The following is a 25,218-nucleotide window of genomic DNA, read 5'->3' as shown; positions in this document are numbered from 1 at the left end:
GTTTCGATTTCAACCCAAAACATACACACACATATATGTAATAAATCATTTCCTCCCCGTGTGTGCTGATCGGGCGGCTGGCGGTGAGACTTGCTCCTGGAACCGGCTCCGCACAACAAGGCGGCTGTGCCCAAATGCAACCGGCTCCCTCTGCCGCCTACGCCTCTCTCTCTCTCTAAAAAAACTCTTCCTCACACCTCTTCCTCTCTGACTGCCCCCTCCCTCAGCCTGGCCGCCTTCTCTCCCCCAGTCACCCCTTCTCTAATCGTCTTCTTCACCCCCCCCACCCCGTCACTCCCTTTTCCTCCAGTCTCTCATTCACTCTCTGTCTCTCTCCTGTCTCTTCCCCAAATTCCCCTTCTTCAACACTCTCTCTTTCCCTGTCACTTTCACCTTCCCTCAGTTCCCCTCTCCCACTCTATACCCCCTTTCTCCCCCGATTACTGTATCACCGTCTCTCACATCCTTTTCTTTCCCTGTCACCGTCCTTCTCTCCCCCACCCCGATATCGACCCTCCCCCTCTCTCTCTAGTCTTCTCTCTGTCAGTGATTTCTCTCTCTCTCTCTCTCTCTCTCTCTCTCTTGTCCGTCAGTCTCTCTCCTCTTCCTTCCATAGCTCCCCTCTCTCTAACTTATTCTCTCTGCCACGGTGATATCTCCCTCTATATCTTTGTCCCCCCTGTTATTATCTGTATTGTGATCTCCCCCCCCCCCCGTTCCCTGACGGGGAAGGAGGAGAGAAGTAGAGGTGGGTGGGGATTAAAAGCCGCCCCTTCGCTCTGATTGGAGGCGGTGGGCTATTGCAAGTTGCCAGGGGTGGGGGAAATCTTCTAGCTCCAGGGATCATCCCCACCTATATCTTTCCCCTTCCCCACCCCCTGAGGACGAGACTCCGCCGGGACAGGAGAGCCGATTGGGGTACAGTTCGACCAGACAACCCCCTCTACCCCCCCCCCCGCATCCCTGCCTCTGGAGAAAGGTAGGGTTGGCTTTGTAGCGGGGAGTCACCATTACTCCTCCCATCCAGGGGAGGGGAGAAGGTTTAGAGTGTATGTGTGTGTGTGTGTGTGTGTTCACTACTTCTCCCCGACGCTGCCGGAGAGAGCGGCCGCCGGATTTCCAATCAGTGAGCGGCTCCACGTCTGATGCTCCTTCTCGGGAACTCGATGGCTCGGTCTCGGTGAGAGCGAGAGGGAGACACTTGCACACACACACACTGCGCCAAGACAGATGAACCAGGAGCGCCAAGACTTGCAATGTGAAGCCGCTTCCAGATGACACGGCGCTGATCGGAGCTCGCTGCCCCGCCGGCTGAGGGCTTGGAATCCCGACTCCCTCCCCTCCTCCTCTTTCTCGTCTACTGCCTCCTCTCTCTTTTTTCCTCTCCCTCTCTTCCCTTTTCATTCCATCTCTCTCCTCTCACTCCTTTTATCTCCCCCTCCCTCATCTCTTTTTCCCTCCCCTCCCCTCCCCTCCTCTCCCTCCATCAGACAACGATGCTGCCGCGGAGGTTCCGGGTATTGGTGGTAACCGTCTTCCTGGTCGCCTGCACCATGCACATCCTGACAGACTTGCTGCCCCGCCTGGAGAGGAGGTCGGCAGGGGGAGCCGCCGGCGGGCCGGGGGCAGCAGCGGCGACCGGGGGAGGAGGAGGTGAGGCCGGCTGCCCCTGCCAGCACCGCCCGCCCGGCTGGGACAAACACACACTGCGCATCCTGCAGGACTTCGGCACGGCGCCGGCCGCCAACCGCAGCGGCAAGCGGCTGGTGTCCGAGGGCGAGCCGCGGGCCGCCGCTCGCAGCCGCCCCTCCAAACTGGCCGCCCTCTTCGGCCACCCGCTCTACCAGAGGCCGCCGCCGGCACTTCGCACCCAGGACATCCTCTTCAACGTCAACTCGGACATCAGGTTCAACCCCAAGGCCGGCGACCCCCGAGACTGGTAAGTCCTTGAGAGGTTGGTGCGGGGGTAAGGTGGTGGTGATGCTCGTTCCTTTCTTGTCGGTTTTCGGCCCATCGGATTAGTCCGTATTCCTCCTCACTAATCCTCTCTGTAACCTAGCATTCCCCTCAAGTTCCACCCTGCACCCACGCACATTTGGGACAATTTATAGTGTTAACCAACTCCATACAAATCCTGTGTTATTCCCCCCATTAACCCCTCAAATTCCACTATTTGCCTCCACATTCTGGGCGAGTAGCAGTGGCCAATAGACCGGCACTAATTTCCACTTCATTCTCCCAAAGTTTCCATAACCTCTCCCTCGATTCTCCGTCCAACCTGCACGCTGGAAGTAACTTACAGTGGTCAGTGAACCCACACTCGTCCTTTTTCAATTCCCATCAATAGTCCCAATTGGCGTAAACACTTGGGTCAATTTACGGTGGTCATTTTTAAGTTATTCTCCGTATGATCCTATCAACTTCCCCACCCCACCCCCAAAAATTCTACCTTTCACCGACCCATTAGTCAAAGAGCACAATAGCAGAGGAACAGGTCCTTTGGCCCCAAACCTGGGGTAATTTATTCTACTTGAATATAATTCTTTGGTTATCTATCTATCTGCCAATTTATTTACTAAGAGTGGGGTCCCCATCCTTTTTATGTCATGGACCCCTACCATTAACTAAGGGGGTCCGTGAGCCCCTGATTTCAAGATACAACATGGGACAAGTCCTACTGAGCCACACAAACCGACAGCCCACTTATTTAATCACAGGACAATTTGCAATGACCAATTAACCTACAAAGCGATACGTGTTTGGACTGTGAGAGGAAACGGAGAAACCCCACGTGGTCACAAGGAGAATGTACAAACTTTCTTACAGAGGATGCTGGAATTGAACTCTGAGCTCTGATGCCCCAAACTGTAACAGTGTCGTGCTAACAGCTACATGACTGTGGCATCTCCCCACTCCCCAGATTCTGCCCCTCACTTACACACGTTAACCGACCCTTATTCCATTTTGTCCTCCCCACATCCTCATCAACTCTCCCCAGGATCTACCCTTCACCCACACACAATACAATCTGTTCTTTCTTAAGGAATGTTCAACCCCAATTTTCTTGCCATCCACCTACACAAAAGTTACAGTGTCCAATTGACCCACTACCTGCACACATCTCCTGCGGGAGGAAACTGGAGCATCCAGGGGAAAACAGAGACATCCTTTTCGAACAGAGATGAGGAGAAATTTCTTCAGCCATAGGGATGTGAATCTGCGAGATTCGTTGCCACGAATGGCTGTGGTCAAATGGTTGGGTATATTTAAAGTGGAGGTTAGCATGTTTTTGATTAATCAGGGTGTCAAAGGTTACAGGGAGAAGGCAGGAGAAAGGGGTTGAGAGGGATACGTTGGAATGGCGGAGCAGAGTCGCTGAGCCAAATGGTCTGATTTCCGCTCCCATGTCTTAGAGTTTTATGGAAGCCCACCCAGTCAGAGGGAGAATATGCAAACTCCTTGCAGACGGCTCCCAAGGTTGAGACTGAACCCGAGTTTCTGGAATGCCTCTGGTTATGTCACACCCGGAGTATTCAGAAGGATGAGGGTCCAAGAGGAAAGAGTTGGCAGGCCTGAGGGTTGAGTGTTTGTCTTCCCTATTGATCCTTCTCTGCTGAAGCCACGGGTGAAGACAGAATAACCAAAAGTGAGGAGGAGGAGGTGCTTCCTCAACTTGCTGAGTGGTTGGGGGCAGGACGACAGATGAGTGCAAAGACAAGAGCCGATAGGAGAGGGTTTTGGACTGAAGGCAGATGAGAGTTGAGTTGACTGGATGGAGGTGTACAAGCTGATTAGAACTGTGGGGTGTGGTGGGCAGTTAGTGCCACACTGTTTCAGCTCGGGGTTCGGAGTTCATTTCCGGCGCAATCTATCAGGAGTTTGTATGTTCTCCCAGTAAGCGCATGGGTTTCCTATGGTGCCTTTGATTCCACCCACAGCCCCAAGACGGACTGGTTAGTATGTTAATTGGGCATTGTAATTAGACTACAGTTTAATTGGTGGGTTACTGGACAGCACGGTTTGAAGGGCCCGAAGGGTCTGTTCCATGTTGTATCTCTAAATAGATCAAAAACTTATTCCCTGGTCAGAAGTGACAAATAACAGATACAAGGGAGCATGACTTTAACATGATTGGAGGAAAGTATGAGGGGGATGATGTCAGAGAGGTGTGTGACTGGAACGCGCTGCCTGCGGTGGTGGTAGAGGCAGAAACATTAAAGAACATGGAACACCACATTTGGCCCATAATGTTGTGCTGATTTTTTAACCTATTTTAAGATCAATCTATATCATCCCTCCAAAATAGCCTTTCATTGTTCTAATGGAACAGAGACATTTAAGAGCAACGTTCCTTTTCAATTTTTTTTACAGCTGTGCGGACTAACTACTGCTCTGAGCAGAAAATTTTTACATGGCCTGAAAACTGTGCAGCACTTTAATTTTTTTTGTAACGTGTACAATGTACATTTAGAATGAGTAGCTGTGTGGTAACAAAGACAAAGTGCGCGGGAGCATTTCAGTTACTGTGCGGCCGTGCACCTGCATAGATTAGAGGGAACAGTGTTTAAGAGACTCATAGATAGGCACATGGACGACAGAAAAACGGAGGGCTATGTGGGAGAGAAGGGTTCAATTAATTTTAGAGTAGGTTAAAAGTTTGGAGCATCTTCATGGGCTGCAGTTGTACTGTGCTGTATTGTTCTGTGTTCTAAGGCAGCTGATGGAGACAGGCGGGGTTGTTCTAACATAGAACTGGTATTGCCTCGATGGGTAGAATGGCCTCTTGTGTTGCTTTTAACCTTCTTGTGATTCAGAGTGGAGGGATGGATTCCAGTTTGAATCTAGGAGCATGGGGGAGGGAGAAAGAGAGGGAGAGAGAGAGAGAGATAGTTCTGTCACTGCCTTCAGTCTCTACAGACAGGCTGCCACAGGCTTCTCTCTGCCTACTCTCCCACAGTCACTGTCCTCTCCCATCTTACCCACTCTCTAACAATCCCTCTCTCTCCGTCACTCCCCCTTACCCACTCGCCCTCTCTCCTTTGCCTCATCTCTCTCTCAAACTTTCCTACCCCTGCACTTCTCCCCTCTGTGACCCCTCTCCTATCTCCGCACCCCCTCTCTTCCCCCTCCCCACAGAGATTAGCAGTCCTCGGTGGTGAGGACAGACTAGAAAGGCTGAAGTTGTTTCCCTCCAGATGGAAGAGGCTGAGGGGGGATCTGACTGAGGTGTGAGGTAACAAAAGGCAGAGAGTCTGAGGGAAGGCTGAACACCAAAGGGAAAGAAATGTTCTTGGTGGAAGAATTTGAGAGAAGGTGTGGAAACATGTTTTCACCCAGATGATGTAGGGGTTGAAGAATTCAAAGTTCATAGCAAATTTATGTCACCATATACACCGCCCTGAGATTTATTTTCTTGTGGCCATACTCAGTAAATCCAAGAAACATAATATAATCAATGAAAGAACTCACCCAACAAGGTAGACAAACAACCGATGTGCAAAAGACAACAGGCTGTCTTTATTGCTAAAAAAAATTAACAATAAATAGTGAGAACATGAAATGAAGAGTCCTTGAAAACGAGTCCATGGGTTGAGGGAACAGTTCAGTGATGAAGCAAATGAAGTTGAGTGAGGTTATCCCCTTTGGTTCAAGAGCCTGGTGATTGAGGGTTAATAACTGTTCCTGAACCTGGAGGCATGAGATGTATCTTCCGAATGGCAGCAGCGAGAAGAAACCATGACCTGGTAGAGTGGTGGGGATCTTTGATAATGAATGCTGCTTTCCTGTGACAGTGCTCCGTGTGGATGTGTTCAATGGTGGGGAGGGGGGATGCTTTACCCATGATGGATGGGGCTGTCTCCATTACTTTTTGTAGGATTTTCCTTTAAAGGGCATTGGTGTTTCTATACCAGGCTGTGATGCAACCAGTAAATATACTCTCCATCACACATCTGTAGAAGTTTGTCAAAGTTTTAGATGTCATGCCAAATCGTGGCAAACTCCTAAGGAAGTAGAGGTGTTGCCGTGCTGGGCCCAGGACAGATCCTCTGAAATGATAGTAAAGGCATCTGTTAGTCTTGCGAGACCATAGATCTGCGCCTGGAAAGTCTTCACTCTCCAGGGTGCAAGCCTGGGCAAGGTTGTATGGAAGACCAGCAGTTGCCCATGCTGCAAGTCTCCCCTCTCCACGACACCAATGTTGTCCAAGGGAAGGGCATTAGGACCCTTACAGCTTGGCACCAGTGTCGTCGCAGAGCAATGTGTGGTTAAGTGCCTTGCTCAAGGACACAACACGTTCCCTTGGCTGGGGCTCGAACTCATGACCTTCAGGCCGCTAGTCCAATGCCTTAACCACTTGGCCACGTGGCCACACCTCTGAAATGATAACGCTGAGGAATTTAATGGTGCAGACCTTCTCCACCTGTGGTTCATAGACTTTTCGGTTTCCTCCTCCTGAAGTCAATAATCAGCTCTTTATGGCATTGAGTGACATTGAACTCCTAGTCATGAAGGGGAGAGGAGGCAATATGTTCTAACACATTTGCGCAGGATTTGAGAAAGCCATGAACTGCAAGGCTGGAGATTGGAGATTGGTATGAGACTAACATTCAGATGATTGACTGAATGGCCTACTCTGGCTCATAAACATTCAATGGCGCTATGTTGAAACATTTAGGGGGAAGGTAAGAAGTGTGTTTTGCACAATGGTGAGAGGGCAGTCCTTGGAAGGATGGTTTAGACTGGATCCTCAGTGAGTTTGACCACGATGTCTTGCTGCCAACGTGGATTGGAACTAAGGTTAGGAGACATGAGAGGCTGCAGAAGCTAGAAACTGAAGAAAAACCTAAAAGTTGCTGGAGGCCCTTTAAGGATCTCAATTCAAAACCTCTCCCTTCACGGGTGCTGCCTAATCTTGCTGAGTTCCTCTAGCTTCGTGGGTGTTGCTTCCGTCTACAGTTCCTTGAAGGGGCTCGGCCTGAAATGTCAACTGGTTATTTCCCTCAATAGATGCTGCCTAACCCATTCGGTTCCTCCAGTGTTTTGTGCAGAATTGTGCTCAGTCGGATTGAACCCTGATGGGCAGCACCTCAGTCTCCCCTGCTGGCAGAAGGAGCAGAGGGACGGGGGAGAAAGAATGGGGGAGGGAGAGAGAGGTGGGGGGGAAGAGAAAATGAGATAGAGAGAGAGAGAAAGGAACAGAGATAGAGAGTGAGTGAAAGAGACAGGGAGAGGGAGGCAGAGAGACAGATAGAGAAACAGGAAGGAGGGAGAAAGAGTCGGGGAGGGGGAAAGAGAAAGAAGGTGCAAGAGAGACAGACAGGATGGAAGGAGAAAGAGACAGAGAAAAGGGAGAGAGACAGATAAGCAGAGGGAAATAGCGAGGAGTCAGATGAGACAGAGGGATCACAAGAGAGGAGAGCAGAGAGGGAGAGAGAAGCAGTCAGCTGGAAAGAGGGGGTTAAAAGTGACAGGGAGAGGGCAGTCAGTTAGAAAGGAAAGAGGAGCAGATATCTTGGCCTGAAATCTACTGCCTGTCCCAATCTTATTTTTCTTGTGTGTTGTCCTTGGTGGTGCTCTGACGCGGAGACAGTCACTCCCCCTGCTCTCAGACTCCTCTGGAAAGGACTATTGTTCTCGTCAGCTTCAATGCTTGCCTTCCTTTATTGAAAAAGACATATATTCTGTAGCCTGGTGGCAGCAGAGGCTGGAGCTGGGAACAAACTCCACTTGTCAGTCCCTGTGGCGGGCAACAATCCATCTCTGGGTTAAATAAACACAGACATTTCCCACTCTCTCTCCTCCCACTGATCTGTCTCTCTCACTCTGTCACTGTCCCCACTCTGCTCACTTTGCACCTCCCACCCTCTCGCACTCTTGACCCTGTCTTCTCTGTCACGTCCTTCAGTTACCATAGACAGCCAGCCCGTGTCCCTGACTCAGGCCTCTATCAGTCTGGTCATCCCAGCCCTCACCCCCTCTCCCCACCTCTCCCTCTCCCCACCCCCCTCTCCCCACCCCCCCCTCTCCCCCCCTTCCCCCTCTCCCCTTCCCCCCCTTCCCCCCCTTCCCCCTCTCCCCCTCTCCCCCTCTCTCCCCCTCTCCCCCCTCTCCCCCTCTCCCCCCTCTCCCCCCTCTCCCCCCTCTCCCCCCTCTCCCCCTCTCCCCCTCTCCCCCCTCTCCCCCCTCTCCCCCTCTCCCCCTCCCCCCTCTTCCCCCTCTTCCCCCTCTCCCCCTCTCCCCCTCTCCCCCTCTCCCCCTCTCCCCCTCTCCCCCTCTCCCCCTCTCCCCCTCTCCCCCTCTCCCCCTCTCCCCCTCTCCCCCTCCCCCTCTCCCCCTCTCCCTCTCCCCCCTCTCCCCCTCCCCCTCTCCCCCTCTCCCCCCTCTCCCCCCTCTCCCCCCTCTCTCCCCCCCTCCCCTCACCCCCTCACTCTCTTCCCCCACATCCCATCGATCTCTCTCCCTCCTTCGTCTGTTTTCTCTGTCTCTCATCTGATTACCCCCTTCCCTTCCTCCCTCTCCTTGTGGATCACAATGAACCCCTCTCTCCACCCTTCACTGTTCCATTCTACTTTGCCGTCAGCACCTCTCCTCTCCCCATCACCCTGTGCCCCCTTTTTCACCCCTGCCCACTGCCCACATGGTCATCGCTCCTCCTCACCACCCCTTTCTCTCTGACTACAGCCCCATTTTTGACATTGGGATTTCCCTGTCCACCGAATTTGTTATTGCTCTGTCGGGGTGGGGGGGGGGTGACGTCAGGTAGGGTGAAGAAACAAGATAAGTGCTGTGTCTTCAGTGGGAATATTTTCCTGGCTGTGCATTTGCGGCCATTGTCCTTCCCCAATGTGACATTGGGATCTGAGGACAGGTTGTCAGATTTCCTAGCCATACTCTCAAAGCTCTCATTCCTTTTCCCCAGAACATAGGCTCTGTGTAATTTCCCAATGACAGATCATTTGCCAAATCAACCCCCTTTAGTTCTTATTTCCTTCTGGCGCGATAATAATTTGTGCAAGTGTCTCTGCTGCTACATTCCTTTTCAACGTCCCTCCCCACTTCTCTTTTTGTGTTGTTTTTCCTTCTCTTTCTCCCTGCCCTCTTCTTGTCTTCCAATCTCATCCCCTTCCCCTCCTCCTCTCCCCACCCTCCTCCACCCATCTTTCCTGTGTGGAGCTGCAGACGCTCTCTCTTTAGTAGAAGCACAGTGATGTTCAGAACCTTGTTTGTTATTTATCTGGAGATACATTGCGGAACAGGCCCTGCCAGACTGCCCAGCAACCCACTGATTTAACCCTAGCTGAATCACAGGACGATTAATAATGACCAATTAAACTACTAACCCGTACGCCTTTGGAATGTGGGAGGAAACGGGAACGCCTGGAAGAAGCCTACACGCACATGGGAAGGACTGTACAAACTCCTTACAGACAGTGACAGGAATTGAACCCGGGTCGCTGGTGCTGTAAAGCGATGCGCTGACTGTTATGCCACCATGCTGCCCCCGAATGACAATCTGCACCCCGATCCAACACCTGTTGCCATGCTGCGATGTGGACTCGGGCCGGAAGGTTCCAGTTTCAAGCTTCCGTATTGCTAGCCAGTTGACTTAACCAGTACCCAACCACTGCACTTGTGGGCAGCGCTGTTGGCGTAGTAGTTTGTGTGAAGTTATTAAAGGGCCAACGACCCATTGGTTTCATCCAGGTGCTCCGGTTTCCTTTCGCGTTCCAAAGACGTACAGGTTGGATCTAAGGTTAGTGAGTTGTGGGCAAGCTGTGCTGACATCAGAATATATATTTGCTTTTACTTAAGGTGGCACAGTTGGATGGGGTATGGAGATGTGTCTCTACCACAGGATGTGTAAGGAGCCTGTTTTGTCTACAAGCCTGCAAGTCACTCTTGGGCAAGGTGTAACACCTGCTTAGCCTCCTGATCGGGGACACGTGAAGCCACGTGATCAGGTGGTGGATGGTCGTATGAGCAGCCGGTGCAGATCACAAGTCCTGGTTATGCGACCACTGAAGCCAGGCAGACACTCTCTGAAGAGTATTGATAATGGCTGGGGCAACTTCTATAGATAAATTTGCCAAGAACTATCATTGCCACAGAAAGCCCATGATTGCCCACATCATACGACATGGCACCTAACGAACGAAAGGTAGTGTAGCAGTAAATGTAATGTTATTACAGTGTCAGTGACCCAGGTTCAATTCCTGCCCTTGTCTGTAAGTAGTTTGTATGCTCTCTCATTCACTGTGTGGGTTTCCTCAGGGTGCTCCGGTTTCCTCCCACATTTCAAAGATGTATGGGTTAGTAGATTAATTAGCCTTGTGCGTATAATTGGGTGGCGTGACCTGATTGTGCTGCAAGGACCTGTTACCATTGGGTATAATTGGGCAGCATCTGCTCATTGTGCTGCAAGGACCTGTTACTCTGGGTATAGTTGGGTGAGGTGAGCTGATTGTGCTGCAAGAACCTGTTATTGTGGGTATAACTGGGTGGTGTGGGCTGATTGTGCTGCAAGGACCTGTTACCATGCTGTATCTCTGAACAAAAATAAAGCCTTCAACAGGTCAGGCGGTACCTGTAGAAATAAATCAGAGTTAATGTTTCAGATCTGACACCCTTCATCAGAACCTGCTTCTCATACCTGGTACATCAGCTCTGCTTCTCTCTCTGTAGATGCTGCTCGACCTGAAGAGTATTTCTCACATTCTCACCACCCTCTGAATGAAGAAGTTGCCCCTCAGATTCTCTTTAAGTATTTCACCTCTCACCTTTAACCTGTGACCTCTATTTCCAGTCTCACTCAAGATCAGCCTTCTTCCATTTACCCTATCTATACCCTTTAAAATTTTGTATACTTCTGTCGAATCTCTCCTCAGTCTTCTATGCTCCAGGGAATGAAACCTAATCTAGTTGACTTTTACGTCCTCAATTCAAATCCCCTCAACGTCCTTGTAAATTTTCTTTGTACTCTTTCTACGTCCTTCCTGTGGGTAAGTGACGAGAACTACACACATATTCCAAATTGGGCCTCTCCAACGTTTAATACAGCTTCAACATAACATCTCAACTCCTGTAGATTTGTGACCCTATCTGCCATCCCAGATCACTTTGTTCTTGGCACTCCCCAGTGCCCTATCATTCACTGTGTAAGTCTTAACCCTGCTTTGCCACCTGCAATGATGAGGGACAGTGCCTACTTGGTCATGGTGAGAACGTGCAAACTCAACATGGACAGCACCAGAGGTCTGGATCAAACATGGCTCACTGGAACCCTGAGGCAACAGGCCTACTAACTCTGCAAATCCTGTCACCGCAAGTCCCCATTTTTGCCAGCGCATCCTTGAAAATTGAATCCTGATGAAGGGTCTTGGTGCAAAACACCAACTGTTTATTCCTTTCCTGAGATGCTGCCGGGAGCTACTGAGTTCCTGCACTTTGTGTATGTGTTACTTTGAAAATTGATTGACAGGTTTGACCTTCTAATCCTTTCTGTTTTCAGGGCGAACGAAGAGGAAGGTGATCTCTTGGCCCCCAGTGAAACGTCTGTCGACTCGTACCCCAACTGGTTAAAATTCCACATCGGGATAAACCGTTATGAGTTGTACTCACGGCATAATCCGGCGATCGAGGCCTTGCTGGGGGATCTGGCCACTCAACACATCTCCAGTGTGGGTGAGAAAATATCTCTTTCATATATCAACTCTACCCCTATATCCCTAATCACTACAGTGGAAACACAGCACATATAATGTGTCTTTGTAAGGAGATAAGTTGTCCATCTGAGAAAGTGACTTTTGAGATTTCGGATCTTTCTGTGAAGGCTCGCTTAGCGGCCTCTTTATTAGTTAATACAAATATCTAATCAGTCAATCATGTGACTGAAAGTCAGAGCAGAAAAGCATGCAGACATGGTCAAGAGGTTCGGTTGCTGTTCAGACCAAACATCCGAATGGGGAAGAAATGTGATCTAAGTGACTGTGCCTGTGGAATGATTGTGCCAGATGGGGTGGTTTGAATATCTCAGGAAGTGCTGATCTCCTGGGATTTTCACACATGACAGTCTCCAGAGTTTACAGAGAATGGTGCAGAAAAACAAAAAATATCCAGTGAGTGGCAGTTCTGTGGGTGAAAGCTCCTTGTTAACGAGAGGGGTCAGAGCAGAATGGCCAGACCGGTTCAAGCTGACAGGAAGGTGACAGTAACTGAAATAACCATACTTCACAACAGTGGTGTGCAGAAGAGCATCTCTGAACGCACAATACATTGACACTTGAAGTGGATAGGCTACAGCAGCAGCAGACCACAAACATACACACAGTGGCCACTTTGAGGTAGAGGAGGTGCCCAATAAAGTGCCATTGGGTGTAATCTGTCTTTGTAAGGAGATAAATTGCCCCTCTGAGAAAGTGACTTCGAGATTACAGATCTGTGTGAAAATAATTCCTTGCCTTATTACCTCAAAAAAAACTGCATGAAGATGGAGGCGAGTGAATAAAATCATTCTGGGACTAGCCAGTCCAACAGAGTGATTGAAAACTGATGTCTCGAGGGAGAGGTGCTAACAGATATAGTAGAATACCATCACAAATACACCTTAAGTTAAATTTGCTGAAATCGTGGGCCAGGTAACAAGCACTGGCAGCTGAGAAAATAATATAAATGCCTCCGATTTACACAATGCAATATTCTAAATAACATCAGGGATTGTGTCAAATTAAAGTTGTTTCTCAAAGAGCCAACATACTTATTCCAAGGCAGTGTTGAGTCAAGAGCTGAATTACATACAGAAAGGGCTGTTGTTCCTCATGTATTATTATGGGGAGCTAGAATATTATTCGGTATTATGTATTTTTTGTGGCTGGCATGATTGTGGTTAGCACAGTCGCTTTGTGTCGCCCGCGATCACCGATCAGCACTGTTCCCTCTAAGCTGCATAGTTACATGGCTGCACAGTAACTGCAATGCTCCCACACACATAGCCTTCATTGCCACATGGCTGGAATTTTCTTTTATATAATGTGAACATAATTTTAAATTGTGTTAATATAATTTTGAAATCTACATTAATATAATTGTGCAACACCCTGTAATTAGTTATGTATTAGTAAATACAATCCATAAGTTTTTAAAATAATAAATGTACCACAACCCTTACTTTGAAACATTTTAGAGCTTTTATGTATTTGCATTCTCAGTGTTTCAAGTTACAACACTATTACTAATCAAGAACCTAGCAGCTTCCACTTTAAATATACTCAATGGCTTGGCCTCCACATCCGGCTGTAGTAATGAAGAAGTGATTGGGGTTTGAAGAACACTCTCGGTCGAAGGCAATACTGACCCACTGTTCCTTCTAAGTCATGTAGGTGCGCAGTCACGTGGTAACTAAAAAGCTCCTGAGCACGTAGCCTTCGGAATAAAGACAGATGAGAAAAAGTTTACGAAACGTGGAAGATTTTCTTTGTACTGTATTTCATTATACTCTTGAATTAATAAATAAAATCAAAAGTATTTGATTTTTCAATTTTCATTCTTAGTACGTACTTGTAGTATGCACATAACAAAAATCACTTTTAAAGTGCCACGCAGTTTTCAAGCTGCTTAAAAATTTCCTGGTTAGAGCAATGGTTGGTCCGTGCAGCTGTAAAAACAATTAGCAGGAACGTTGCCAATCATAGTTGGATTTCCAGTGCTGTCTGTAAGGAGTTTATATATTTTATTTAATTAATTAATTTGTTTATTCAGAAGTACTGTGCAGAACAGGACGCACCAACCCACAACAATCAGCAACCCACCAGTTTAACCTCAGTCTAATCACAGGAGACTTTACAATCAGTCTACTAACTGGTACGTCTTTGGTCTGTGGGACGAAACCAAAGCACCTGGAGGAAACCCACCCACCCACACACAGGAAGAACGTATAAACTTTCTTACAGCGGACGTCGGAATTGAACTCCGATGTCCCAAGCTGTAACAGCATCACGCTAACCACTGTGCTACAGTGGTGCCCGGTGACTGTATTGGTTTCCTCCGGGTGCTTGTGTTTTCTCCCGCATTTCAGTAGGCTGTGGGCGTGCTATGTTGGTGTTGAATTGTGGTGACACTATCTGGGCTGCCCCAGCATGTCTGCAACGCAAGTGCGGCATTTCACTGTATGTTTTGATGTACATGTGACAAATGAAGCTGATCTTCGGATTTTGAATCTTTATTTTGTATGAAATGGGAGGACATTCAATCTATTGAATCAATGCCAGCTTTCAAAGGAATCCCATCAATCTCATTCCCTGTGTATTCTCTCTCACGTGCCTCTAAACTCCAGCCCAATTATTCTACTGCCCAGCTACGCAAGGGTTAATTTACAATGGGCAATTAAACTTCCAACCCCTCCATATCTTTCGAGTGTGGCAGGAAATTGGAGCACCAGTGGGGTGTGGGGCGGGTGGGGAATGCATAAACTCCACACAGATAGCACCCAAGGGCCAGGATCGGATCCACGTCTCTGGAATTGTAAGGGAGGAGTTCTATATGTTATCCCACTGACCTTTCGAGCAGAGAAGGCTGAGAGGGAACTCAATGGAGGATGATACATAAGAAAATAGTAAAAAGTAAAGGCATTCGTTAGTCTTGCGAGACCATGGATCTGCGCCTGGAAAGTCTTCACTCTCTAGGGCACAGGCCTGGGCAAGGTTGTATGGAAGACTGGCTGCAAGTCTCCCCTCTCCACGACACCGATGTTGTCCAAGGGGAGGGCATTAGGACCCATACAGCTTGGCACCACTGTCGTCGCAGAGCAATGTGTGACTAAGTGCCTTGCTCAAGGACACAACACGTTGCCTCGGCTGGGGCTCGAACTCACGACCTTCAGGTCGCTAGTCCAGTGTCTTAACCACTTGGCCACATGCCTACACAAGAAAATAGTAACACACACACAATGCTGAAGGAACTCAGAAGGTCAGGTGGCATCTATGGAGTGGAATAAAGAATCAACATTTTAGCCCGAGGCCCTTCACAGCCTAGATGAGATGAGGCCTGCGGTAGCTGACCTGCTTCAGGCCTCAACTCCTGTGGCTGCTTCCCACAGCCTCCAACTCCGTGATCTTTACAAAATCTGTCGACTTCCTCACTAAATCCAGGCATGGCCCTGCGGAACAGAGCATTCCAGGGATACACCACCCTCTGTGAGCAGACATCCTTATGCACTGCAGCTGTGTAACCCTGTCCCATCGTGCGAGCATCACTTGTGAAGTCAGAAGTGGAAAGAGTGAGCAATTTCAAGTTCGTGGCTGTCGATAGTTATGATAACTTAACTTGGCCCCACCATACCAACGCAGCTACATTTCATTAGGAGTTTGAAGGGATTTGGTTTGTCTCCTAAAACACTCAAAAATGTCTGCAGATACAATGTGGAGAGCATTCTGACTGGTAGAATCACTGGTATGGGGTGGGGAGCGGGGGCTACTGCACAAGATCGAAGTAAGTTGCAAAAAATTGTAAACTTAGTTATCATTGGTACTAGTCTCAGAGGTATCCAAGACAACTTGTCTTCCAAAACACTTGCTGCACCTGTGAGCTACTTGTAATTCATGACCAAGCACACCTAGTTTTCTTTGTACTTCACACCTGCAGTCTCTCTCACATAGACAATAATCTGCCTGTGGATTCCTGTTACTGAGTTTCATGATCTCACACTTCACCATGTTATGTGCCATTTAACAAGTTTTCAGTGACTCCCTGAACCGACAAATAACCTGTCACAGTGTCCTAATAGCCTGGCCACAACATGTCCTTTCACCTGCTTTCGCGGGTACCTGATAGTTCTCCCCTTTTGTAGGTCATGAATATAAACTCGCAGGTCAAGATCTGATCCTTCAGCCTGAAGAAGATCAGTTGTATCAATACAAGAGATTCCGCAGATGCTGGAAACTTTGAGCAAAACACAAAGTGCTGGAGGAACTCAGCAAGTCAGGCAGCATCTATGAAGGGGAGTCCAAGAAAGGAATCAGGGATAATCCTAGCAGAAAACAATGATGGTGAATCAGAATCAGGATTATTATCACCGGCATGTGCCGTGAAATTTGTTAACTTAGCAGCAGCAGTTCAATGCAATACGCAATATAGAAGAAGAAAAAAATAATAAATAAGTAAATCTTGTTCAGTATACTTTATACAGTATATTTATATTGAATAGATTAAAAATCATGCAAAAAACAGAAATACTACGGTATATATTTTTTTAAAAGTGAGGTAGTGTCCAAAGGTTCAATGTCCATTTAAGAATCAGATGGCAGAAGGGAAGAAGCTGTTCCTGAATCACTGAGTGTGTGCCTTCAAGCTTCTGTACCTCCTACCTGATGGTAAGAAAAGGGCATACCCTGGGTGCTGGAGGTTCTTCATAATGGACGCTGCCTTTCTGAGACACCGCTCCCTGAAGATGTCCTAGGTACTTTGTAGGCTAGTACCCAAGCTGGTGGTGATAGAGGCTGGAACATCAAAGGCTTTTACAAGACATTTAGATAGGTACATGAAAATGAGGGAAGTGGAAGGATATGGACATTGTGTAGGCAGAAGAGATTAGTTTAGTTGGCTATTTGATTATTATTTAAATGTTTTGGCACATCATTGTGGGCTGAAGGGCCTGTTCTGTGCTGTACTATTCTATGTTCTGTCTTCTAAATAGTTGATGTTTTGGGGTGAGACCCTTTAATAGGACTGCCCTGGTGAAAGGTCTTGCTCCAAAATGTCCACTGTTTATTCCTCTCCAGACTTGCTGCCTGAATGACTAAATTCCTTTAGCATAGGGGTTCTTAATCTCTTTTTATGTCATGGTCCAGTGAAGTCTATGGACCCCTTCTCAGAATAATGCATTGTAACAACTGTAATGTGATAGGAAGATATCTGTGATTTCTATTGGTGACAAAGTCACAGTTACTGCTAATATTACCAGAGTTTGTTGCCTACATTCATCATTGAAGGAAATGCTAAATTTCAGTTAGGGATTAGGGAAAATAAAGAGGTAAGTTTTTTCCTTTTCCTAGAGATGCTGCCTGGCCTACTGCGTTCACCAGCAACTTTTATGGGTGTTGTTTGAGGTAAATTTTTTCCCGTCCAAGTTTGTGGACCACAGGTTAAGAAACCCTGCTTTAGCACTTTCTGTGTAAAGACTCATTGTATCTGCTTGTGTGAAAACCAGTCTTCAATTCATGTTAATAAACTTCTACTTGTAAGGTCTCAGCCCCAAACATGGACTGTCTTTGTGTCCAGTTCTGGTCGCCTCACTATAGGAAGGATGTGGAAGCATTGGAAAGGGTACAGAGGAGATTTACCAGGATGCTGCCTGGTTTAGAGGGTATGGATTATGATCAGAGATTAAGGGAGCTAGGGCTTTACTCTTTGGAGAGAAGGAGGATAAGAGGAGACATGATAGAGGTGTACAAGATGTTAAGAGGAATAGATAGAGTGGATAGCCAGCACCTCTTCCCCAGGGCACCACTGCTCAATACAAGAGGACATGGCTTTAAGGTAAGGGATGGGAAGTTCAATGGGGATATTAGAGGAAGGTTTTTTTTACTCAGAGAGTGGTTGGTGTGTGGAATGCACTGCCTGAGTCAGTGGTGGAGGCAGATACACTAGTGAAGTTTAAGAGACTACTAGACAGGTATATGGAGGAATTTAAAGTGGGGGCTTATATGGGAGGCAGAGTTTGAGGGTCGGCACAACATTGAGGGCCAAAGGGCCTGTACTGTGCTGTACTATTCTATGTTCTATTTCTCTCTATAGATGCTGCCTGACCTGCAGAGTTCCCCTGGTGTTTTGTGTGTGTTGCTCTGGTTTTCCAGCATCTTCAGAATTTCTTGTGTTGACAATCTATTTATACAATTTGTTGCCTTCTGGGTAGAATGTCAAACAGGGCCTTCACCTCATAATTAAACCAACTGAATTAGAAAATAAATGTCCGATGAAACTAATGCCTTCCACCTACACAAGTTCAGTAGCCTTCCATTCTCTGAACATTCACGTGTCTAAATAAACACCCCTATTGTATCTGCCTCCACCACCGCCCCGGCTGTACATTCCAGACACCCTCCACTCCCTGTGTATAAAAAATACTTGCCCTGCACATTTGCACCGAACAACGCCCCCACCCCCCCACCATCACCTTAAATGCATGGCCTCTAGTTTTAGACATCTGTGAAAGATTCTGGCAACCTAAGCTACCTCTGCCTCTCATAATGTTGTAAACTTCTGTCAGATCTCCTCTCAGCTTCTGCCACTCCAGAGGAAACAGTCCGAGTTTGTCAACCTCCTTCTTACAACTCATACCCTCTAATTCACTTAAACCTCTTCTGAACACTCTCCACACCCTTTCTATATGAAGACTATCCTCCCCGTAACCTTTGATGCCCTGACTAATCAAGAACCTATCAACCTCCGCTTTAAATAGACCCAGTGACTTGACCACCACGGCCGTCGGTGGCAATGTATTCTACAGCTTCACCACCCTCAGGCTGAAGAAGTTCCTCTTTACCTCTGTTCTAAAGTGCGCCACTGTAGCGTAGCGATACGTGCAACGCTATTACAGCTCAATTCCAGAACTGTCTGGAAGGAGATGGTACGTTCTTCCCGTAAACGCGTGGGTTTCCTCCGGGTGCTCCGGTTTCCTCCCACAAGCCAAGGGTGTACCGATTTGTAGGTTAATTGGTCGTGGTAAATTGCCATGTGATTAGGTGAGGGTTAAATCGGTGGACTAGAAGGGCCTGTTCCACGCTGTATCTCTAAATTCCACCTGACCGGAAGTGCACCGAGAGCGGTAAGCGGCGTAAAGGAGTTCGGTGCTTACTGATCTGGCTAACAACGGTTGGTGCAATCTGGGGTATATTATGATCGAGGAATGTATTTGCAGACTGGATATTGAACTTTTTACTGTTGGACTTCGGCCACATTCCACCATGATACAACACTTGGCGGCACGGGAGATCGTTCTTGCCAGCGGCCATCGAACGTGCAGCTCCTCCCGTGGAGGGTCAGACACCCTGAGCCAATAGACTGGTCCTGGACTTATTTTCCATCTGGCATAGTTTTGCATTTCGTTGTTTGATTGTTGGGGGTTTTTTGTATTGCTATATTTATGCTCTATTCTTGGTTGGTGCGGCTGTAACGAAACCCAATTTCCCTCGGGATCAATAAAGTATATCTACCTATCTAAATAAATAAATAAATAAGAGATGCCCTTGTATTCTGAAGCTGTACCCTCTGGTCCTAGAGTCCTCCCCTATTGAAGTCATCCTCTCCATGTCCACTCTGTCTAGGCCATTCAATATTCGGTAGGCTTCAATGAGATCCCCCCCTTCATTCTTGGAATTGAAAGCACTTTTCGTCAGGGGTCCTGACGAAGGGTCTCGGCACGAAACGTCAACTGTACCTCTTCCTAGAGATGCTGCGTTCACTAGCATCTAGAAATGCAGCGTCCATTACTAAGGCCTCCTATCACCCTGGACGTGCCCCCTTCTCATTGTTACCATCAGGGAGGAGGTACAGATTCAGGAACTGCTTCTTCCCGTCTGCAGTCAATTTCTAAATGGGCATTGATCCCATGAACACTACCTCACTTTTTTATTGTTTCCGTTTTTGCACTTTATTAAAATCCACTTCCTTATGAAAATCCATCTGGTGCTGATAGAGTTAATAATGAAGAGCAACTGTTTTGGGGCAGACTACAGGAAAAGACAAGGCTCTAGGTTGATAGGCAACATTTGTGGAATACCTCCTGACAGTGAATTGCATTATAGATTGCCTAGCTCATCAGGAAAGTGGAAGGGCATTCAACAGAATGTGCAAAGGACAATTGGACACATGCTTAGTGAGAAAATTATGGGACTTCGGGGAAAGGGAAGGGGGATTGGACTAACTGAATAGCTCTACCAGAGAGCAATAAACTCATTTTATTTATTGGCCTCCTTCTGTATTGGTGAAGCATTGAAGCAGGCCAATTTTCCAACTACATTACAGGTTCATAGGTTGGTCTTCACACCCTTCCATTTAATCCCCTCTAACACTAGTATAGATTACCAACAATTGTACATCTTCTGCTCTTGAATTGTACACGTTCGTATCAAATTATAATCGGATTGGATTTATGTCAGTAAATTTTCTTTTATCAATTTAAATTCAAGCAGCATTTGCTGCAGATTTCAGTAACAGAATTGTCTGTTTTGCTGATGATGGTGATTTGTGGCATTTCTTTGTGTTCCCTTGTGTAAGCTATCATAATGAGTGAGTTCACTGTATTAGTTACGTGATATTGATTGACTGTGCTGGGCATTGTTCATTAAGCAGGGCGTTTCTAAGATTAATGTGCACAAAATGCTGGAGGAACTCGGCAAGTCAGGTAGCATCTGTGGAGGAATAAAGAACTAGCATTTTGGGCCAAGAAGAAGGGTCTTGGCTTGAAATGTCGACTCTTTATTCCCCTTCATAGATGCTGCCTGACCTGCTGAGTTCTACCGGCATTTTGTGTGTGTTGCTCTGGATTTCCAGCCTCTGCAGAATCTCTTGTGTTTGTATTTCTAAGATTGTTGTAGCTGGGTACCAAATCCCACCCATCCATCAGTCTAAACTCACCAATCTGCTGTCTGAACCAGCCTCACAGAAGTGGAGACAGTGAGCAATTTCAAGTCCCTGGATGTCAATATCTTTGTGGATCTAACCTGGTCCCAACATACTGATGCAGTTGTAAAGAAGGCGATTCATCAGGAGTTTGATGAGATTTGGTTTGTCACCTAAAATGCATGAAACTTCTAGAAATGTGCCGAGCATTCTGACAGGCTGCAACATTGACTGGTATGGTGGGGGTGGGGTTGTAAAATTAGTCAGCTCCATCATGGGTACTAACTTCCATAGTATCCAATTGATCTTCAAGGAGCAGTGCCTCAGAAATGCAGCGTCCATTACTAAGGACCCCTATCACCCTGGATGTGCCCCCTTCTCATTGTTACAATCAGGGAGGAGGTACAGATTCAGGAACAGCTTCTTCCCGTCTGCAGTCAATTTCTAAATGGGCATTGATCCCATGAACACTACCTCACTTTTTTATTGTTTCCGTTTTTGCACTATTTTTAATTTAGCTATGTTCGCGCCATCCTTATGTCAGTTGCCAATACCTGGTCTACACCAGGGGGTTCCCAACCTTGAATCCACAGACCCCTCCATTAATGGTAGGGGTCCATGCCATAAAAAAGATCGGAAAACCCTGGTCCACACACTATCAAATGCTCTGGATGTCTTCATCACTCCCTCAGGATGGATACTCCAGATTCCAACTACACATTTGATGTTCTTCCTCAGACCCTTTCCAAGTTTAATGCTCCCCTCCCACATAGCCCTCCATTTTTCTTTCATTGCCTATCTAAGAGGTTCTTAAATGTTGCTAATGTATCTACCTCTACCACCACCCCAGGCAGGCTGTTCCATGCACTCACCACTCTCTGTGTAGTAAAGCCTATCTCTGACATCCCCCTATACTTTCTTCCATTTCTGCACTCTTGTATTAAAGATTTCTGCCTTGGTTGTCCATTCTATCCATGCATCTAATGAACTTGTACATCTCAGTCAAGTCACTTGTCACCCACCTTGGCTCCAAAAAGAAAAGGCCTTTCTCGCTCAAACTTCCCTCATAAGATACGCTCTCAAATCCAGGCAGCACCCCTGGTAAATCTCCACTTCCTCCTCTCTGAAGCTTCCACATCCTTCCTATCAAGAGGTGATCAGAAATGAATACGGTGCTCCAAGTGTGGTCTAACTAGGGTTTTGCAAAGTCGCAACATTGCCTTGCAGCTTTTGAACTCACTCTCTCTACTAATGAAGGCCAACTCACCATGTACCCTCTTAACCATATAACCATATAACAATTACAGCACGGAAACAGGCCATCTCGGCCCTTCTAGTCCATGCCAAACTCTTACCCTATCCTAGTCCCACCAACCTGCACTCAGCCCATAACTCTCCATTCCTTTCCTGTCCATATATCTATCCAATTTAACTTTAAATGACAACATAGAACCTGTCTCAACCACTTCTGCTGGGAGCTCATTCCACACAGCTACCACTCTCTGAGTAAAGAAGTTCCCCCTCATGTTACCCCTAAACTTTTGTCCTCTAACTCTTAACCCATGTCCTCTTGTTTGAATCTTCCCCACCCTTAATGGAAAAAGTCTAACCACGTCAACTCTATCAATCCCCCTCATAATTTTAAATACCTCTATCAAGTCCCCCCTCAACCTTCTACGCTCCAAAGAATAAAGACCTAACTTGTTCAATCTTTCTCTGTAACTTAGGAGATGAAACCCAGGCAACATTTTAGTAAACCTTCTCTGTACTCTCTCAATTTTATTGACATCTTTCCTATAATTCAGTGACCAGAACTGTACACAATACTCCAGATTTGGCCTTACCAATGCCTTATACAAATTCAACATTACATCCCAACTCCTATACTCAATGCTCTGATTAATAAAGGCCAGCAAACCAAAAGCTTTTTTCACCACCCTATCCACATGAGATTTCATCTTCAAAATTAACCTCAAAACTGTGCACACAAAGCTCCAGTCTTCACCTAACCAATCTCCTTATTCTCATTTTCTGTGGCTCAGCTAATGAAAGCAAGGATCCTTTATGCCCCCTTGTTCAAGCTGTGTATGAGTGTTGCAACTTTCAGAGGTCCTTGGAGTTGTACACTGCATTCTCCTTGTTTCTCAATCCCCTCTCAGTCTGTACCATTCCTTGTGTCTGTTCTATTGTTAGTAGTTCTCCCAAACACCTTGCACTTAACAACATTATATTCATGTTCAAGTTAATTGTCTTTCAACCATACACATGTATACAGTATGTGAAAAAACATTCCTCTGGGACCAAGGTGTGAAACACAGCATATATATCACACATAGTATATAAAATAATCACAATCAGGTTTGGTGTCACCAGTATATATCATGAAATTTGTTTTAATGTGGCAGCAGTACAATGGAATACATAATAATAAAACATTATTATTGTAAACCGTAGTAAGAATTATATATATATTTAAAAAGTTAAGTTACATAAATAGTGCAGAAGGAGGAAATAGTGAGATAGTGCTCATGGGTTCAATGTCCATTCAGAAATCGGGTGGCAGAGGGGAAGAAGTTGTTCCTGAATCACTGACTGTGTGCCTTCAGGCTTCTGCACCTCTCTGACGGTAGCAAGGAGAAAAGGGCATGGCCTGGGTGATGGGATCCTTAATGACGGACGCTGCCTTTTTGAGGCATCGTTCCTTGAAGATGTCCTTGCAGACGTGCCCATGATGGAGCTGACCGACTTTATAACTTTCTGCAGCTTATTTCAATCCTGTCCAGTGTTCCCCCCCCCCTCCAAACCAGACAGCGATGCAACCAGTTAGAATATAAACACAGAAATAATATTAACACAGTAACATTAAGAGATAATTGAAAGAATCTGTTGATATGCAAGTTGACATAAAGTGCACAGATGACTGTCATGTTCTGCTATCTACCCATTTGTTCAGTATCATGCCATAGTCTGCAAATATCCTCTTGGCAACACCATCAGCTGTTCATATTGTCTCCATTCTGGACTTTCTCTCCCCCTGCCCACCGCCCCCATCGGGCAGAAGATACAAAAGCCTGAAATCACATACTACCAGGCTCAAGGACAGCTTTTACCCTGCTGTTAATAGACTATTGGACGGTTTACTAGTACGATAAGATGGATTCCTGACCTCACAATCTACTTCCCCTTCCCCTAGGCCTTCCACCTTCCTGTCTGCCTGTAACTCTTGTACTTTTCTTGTGCATCTGTACTGCTTTTCTTTAACGGACTGATCTGATGACATCTGGATGACATACCAAACAAAGTTTTTTTTTTATTGTACCTCAGAATATGTGGATGATTCTAAAACAAGTGAGCAATTTGCAGTCATATGGAATCCATTCATCTTACGTCCCTGTGGTACATACCACCATTGCTCTTCTTTTTTTATATAGGCATCCGTTAGTCTCATGAGACCATGGATTTGAGCTTTGGAAGGTTTCCAGGGCGCAGGCCTGGGCGAGTTTGTATGGAAGACCAGCAGTTGTCCATGCTGCAAGTCTCTCCTCTCCACAGCACCGATGTTGTCCAAGGGAAGGGCATTAGGACCCATACAGCTTGGCACCAGTGTCATCACAGAGCAATGTGTGGTTAAGTGCCTTGCTCAAGGACACACAGCGTTGCCTCAGCCAAGGCTCGAACTAGCGACCTTCAAATTACTAGACGAGTGCCTTAACCACTTGGCCACGGGCCAACACGTTGCTCACAGGCTTCCAAAAGCGGCCCTCCGCCATCACCCTCTGCCTCCTATTACCAAGCTAATTAATCATCCAGTGTGACAACGTGTCCAGGACATGAACGTAGGGATATTGAAACACAGTGAAATGAGTTGTTTCTGTCAACAACCTGAGGGCAGCCCGCAAGTGCCGCCATGCTTTTGGCGCCAACGAAGGATGCCCACAGCTCACTAACTTTAACCTGCATTGTGGGAGGAATCTGGAGCACCCAGAGGAAACCTACAGGGTCACAGAGTGAATGTACGAATTCCCTAAGGCAGGGGCGGGAGTTGAACCCCGATCGCTGTCACGGTATACTGTCCATTATTAGCTTATTGTTGTCATATGTCCCCTTTCGCATCTGGCAGAAGGTACCGAAGCCCAAATGCACATCTCCCCAGGCTCAGGGACAGTTTTCACCCCAGTTATAATGGTTCCCTAGTACAAAGGAAATATAAGTTCTCATAAAAGTCCTGAACAAACCACTTGGCACCTCACTGGGGTGTAAGCCCAGAAGGAGTTTCTGTCTCCCTACCCCCCGATCGTGTGGGTTTCCTCCTGGTGCTCTGTTTCCTCCCACATTCCAGATTGGGGGACCGCTTCGCCGAGCACTCCGCTCCATATGCCAAAACAGACAGGATCTCCCAGTAGCCACCCACTTCAACTCTGCTTCCCACTCCCTTTCAGATATGTCCATACATGGCCTCCTCTACTGCCATGATGAGGCTAAACTCAGGTTGGACGAGCAACACCTCATATACCGTCTAGGTAGTCTCCAGCCCCTTGGTATGAACATTGAATTCTCCAACTTCCGGTAATTCCCTTCCCCTCTGTTCCCCTATCCCTATTTCAC

General features: G+C 47.0%; 1 protein-coding gene across 1 annotated transcript in view; it reads left to right on the top strand.

Moving 5' to 3' along the window:
* The first annotated feature begins 579 nt into the window (after positions 1–579).
* The window catches only part of LOC140203186 (extracellular serine/threonine protein kinase FAM20C-like), a 118,451-nt gene continuing 93,812 nt past the window's right edge, over positions 580–25,218 (top strand). Inside the window, exons 1-2 of the mRNA XM_072269103.1 lie at positions 580–1,939; positions 11,510–11,682. Of these exons, the coding sequence (XP_072125204.1) occupies positions 1,497–1,939; positions 11,510–11,682 (616 nt within the window). The 5' untranslated portion in view covers positions 580–1,496. The remainder of the gene's footprint in view (positions 1,940–11,509; positions 11,683–25,218) is intronic.

The sequence above is a fragment of the Mobula birostris genome, chromosome 9 (assembly GCF_030028105.1).
Source record: "Mobula birostris isolate sMobBir1 chromosome 9, sMobBir1.hap1, whole genome shotgun sequence".
In the NCBI taxonomy this organism is placed as follows: domain Eukaryota; kingdom Metazoa; phylum Chordata; class Chondrichthyes; order Myliobatiformes; family Myliobatidae; genus Mobula; species Mobula birostris.
This window is presented reverse-complemented; position numbering and strand designations above follow the sequence as displayed.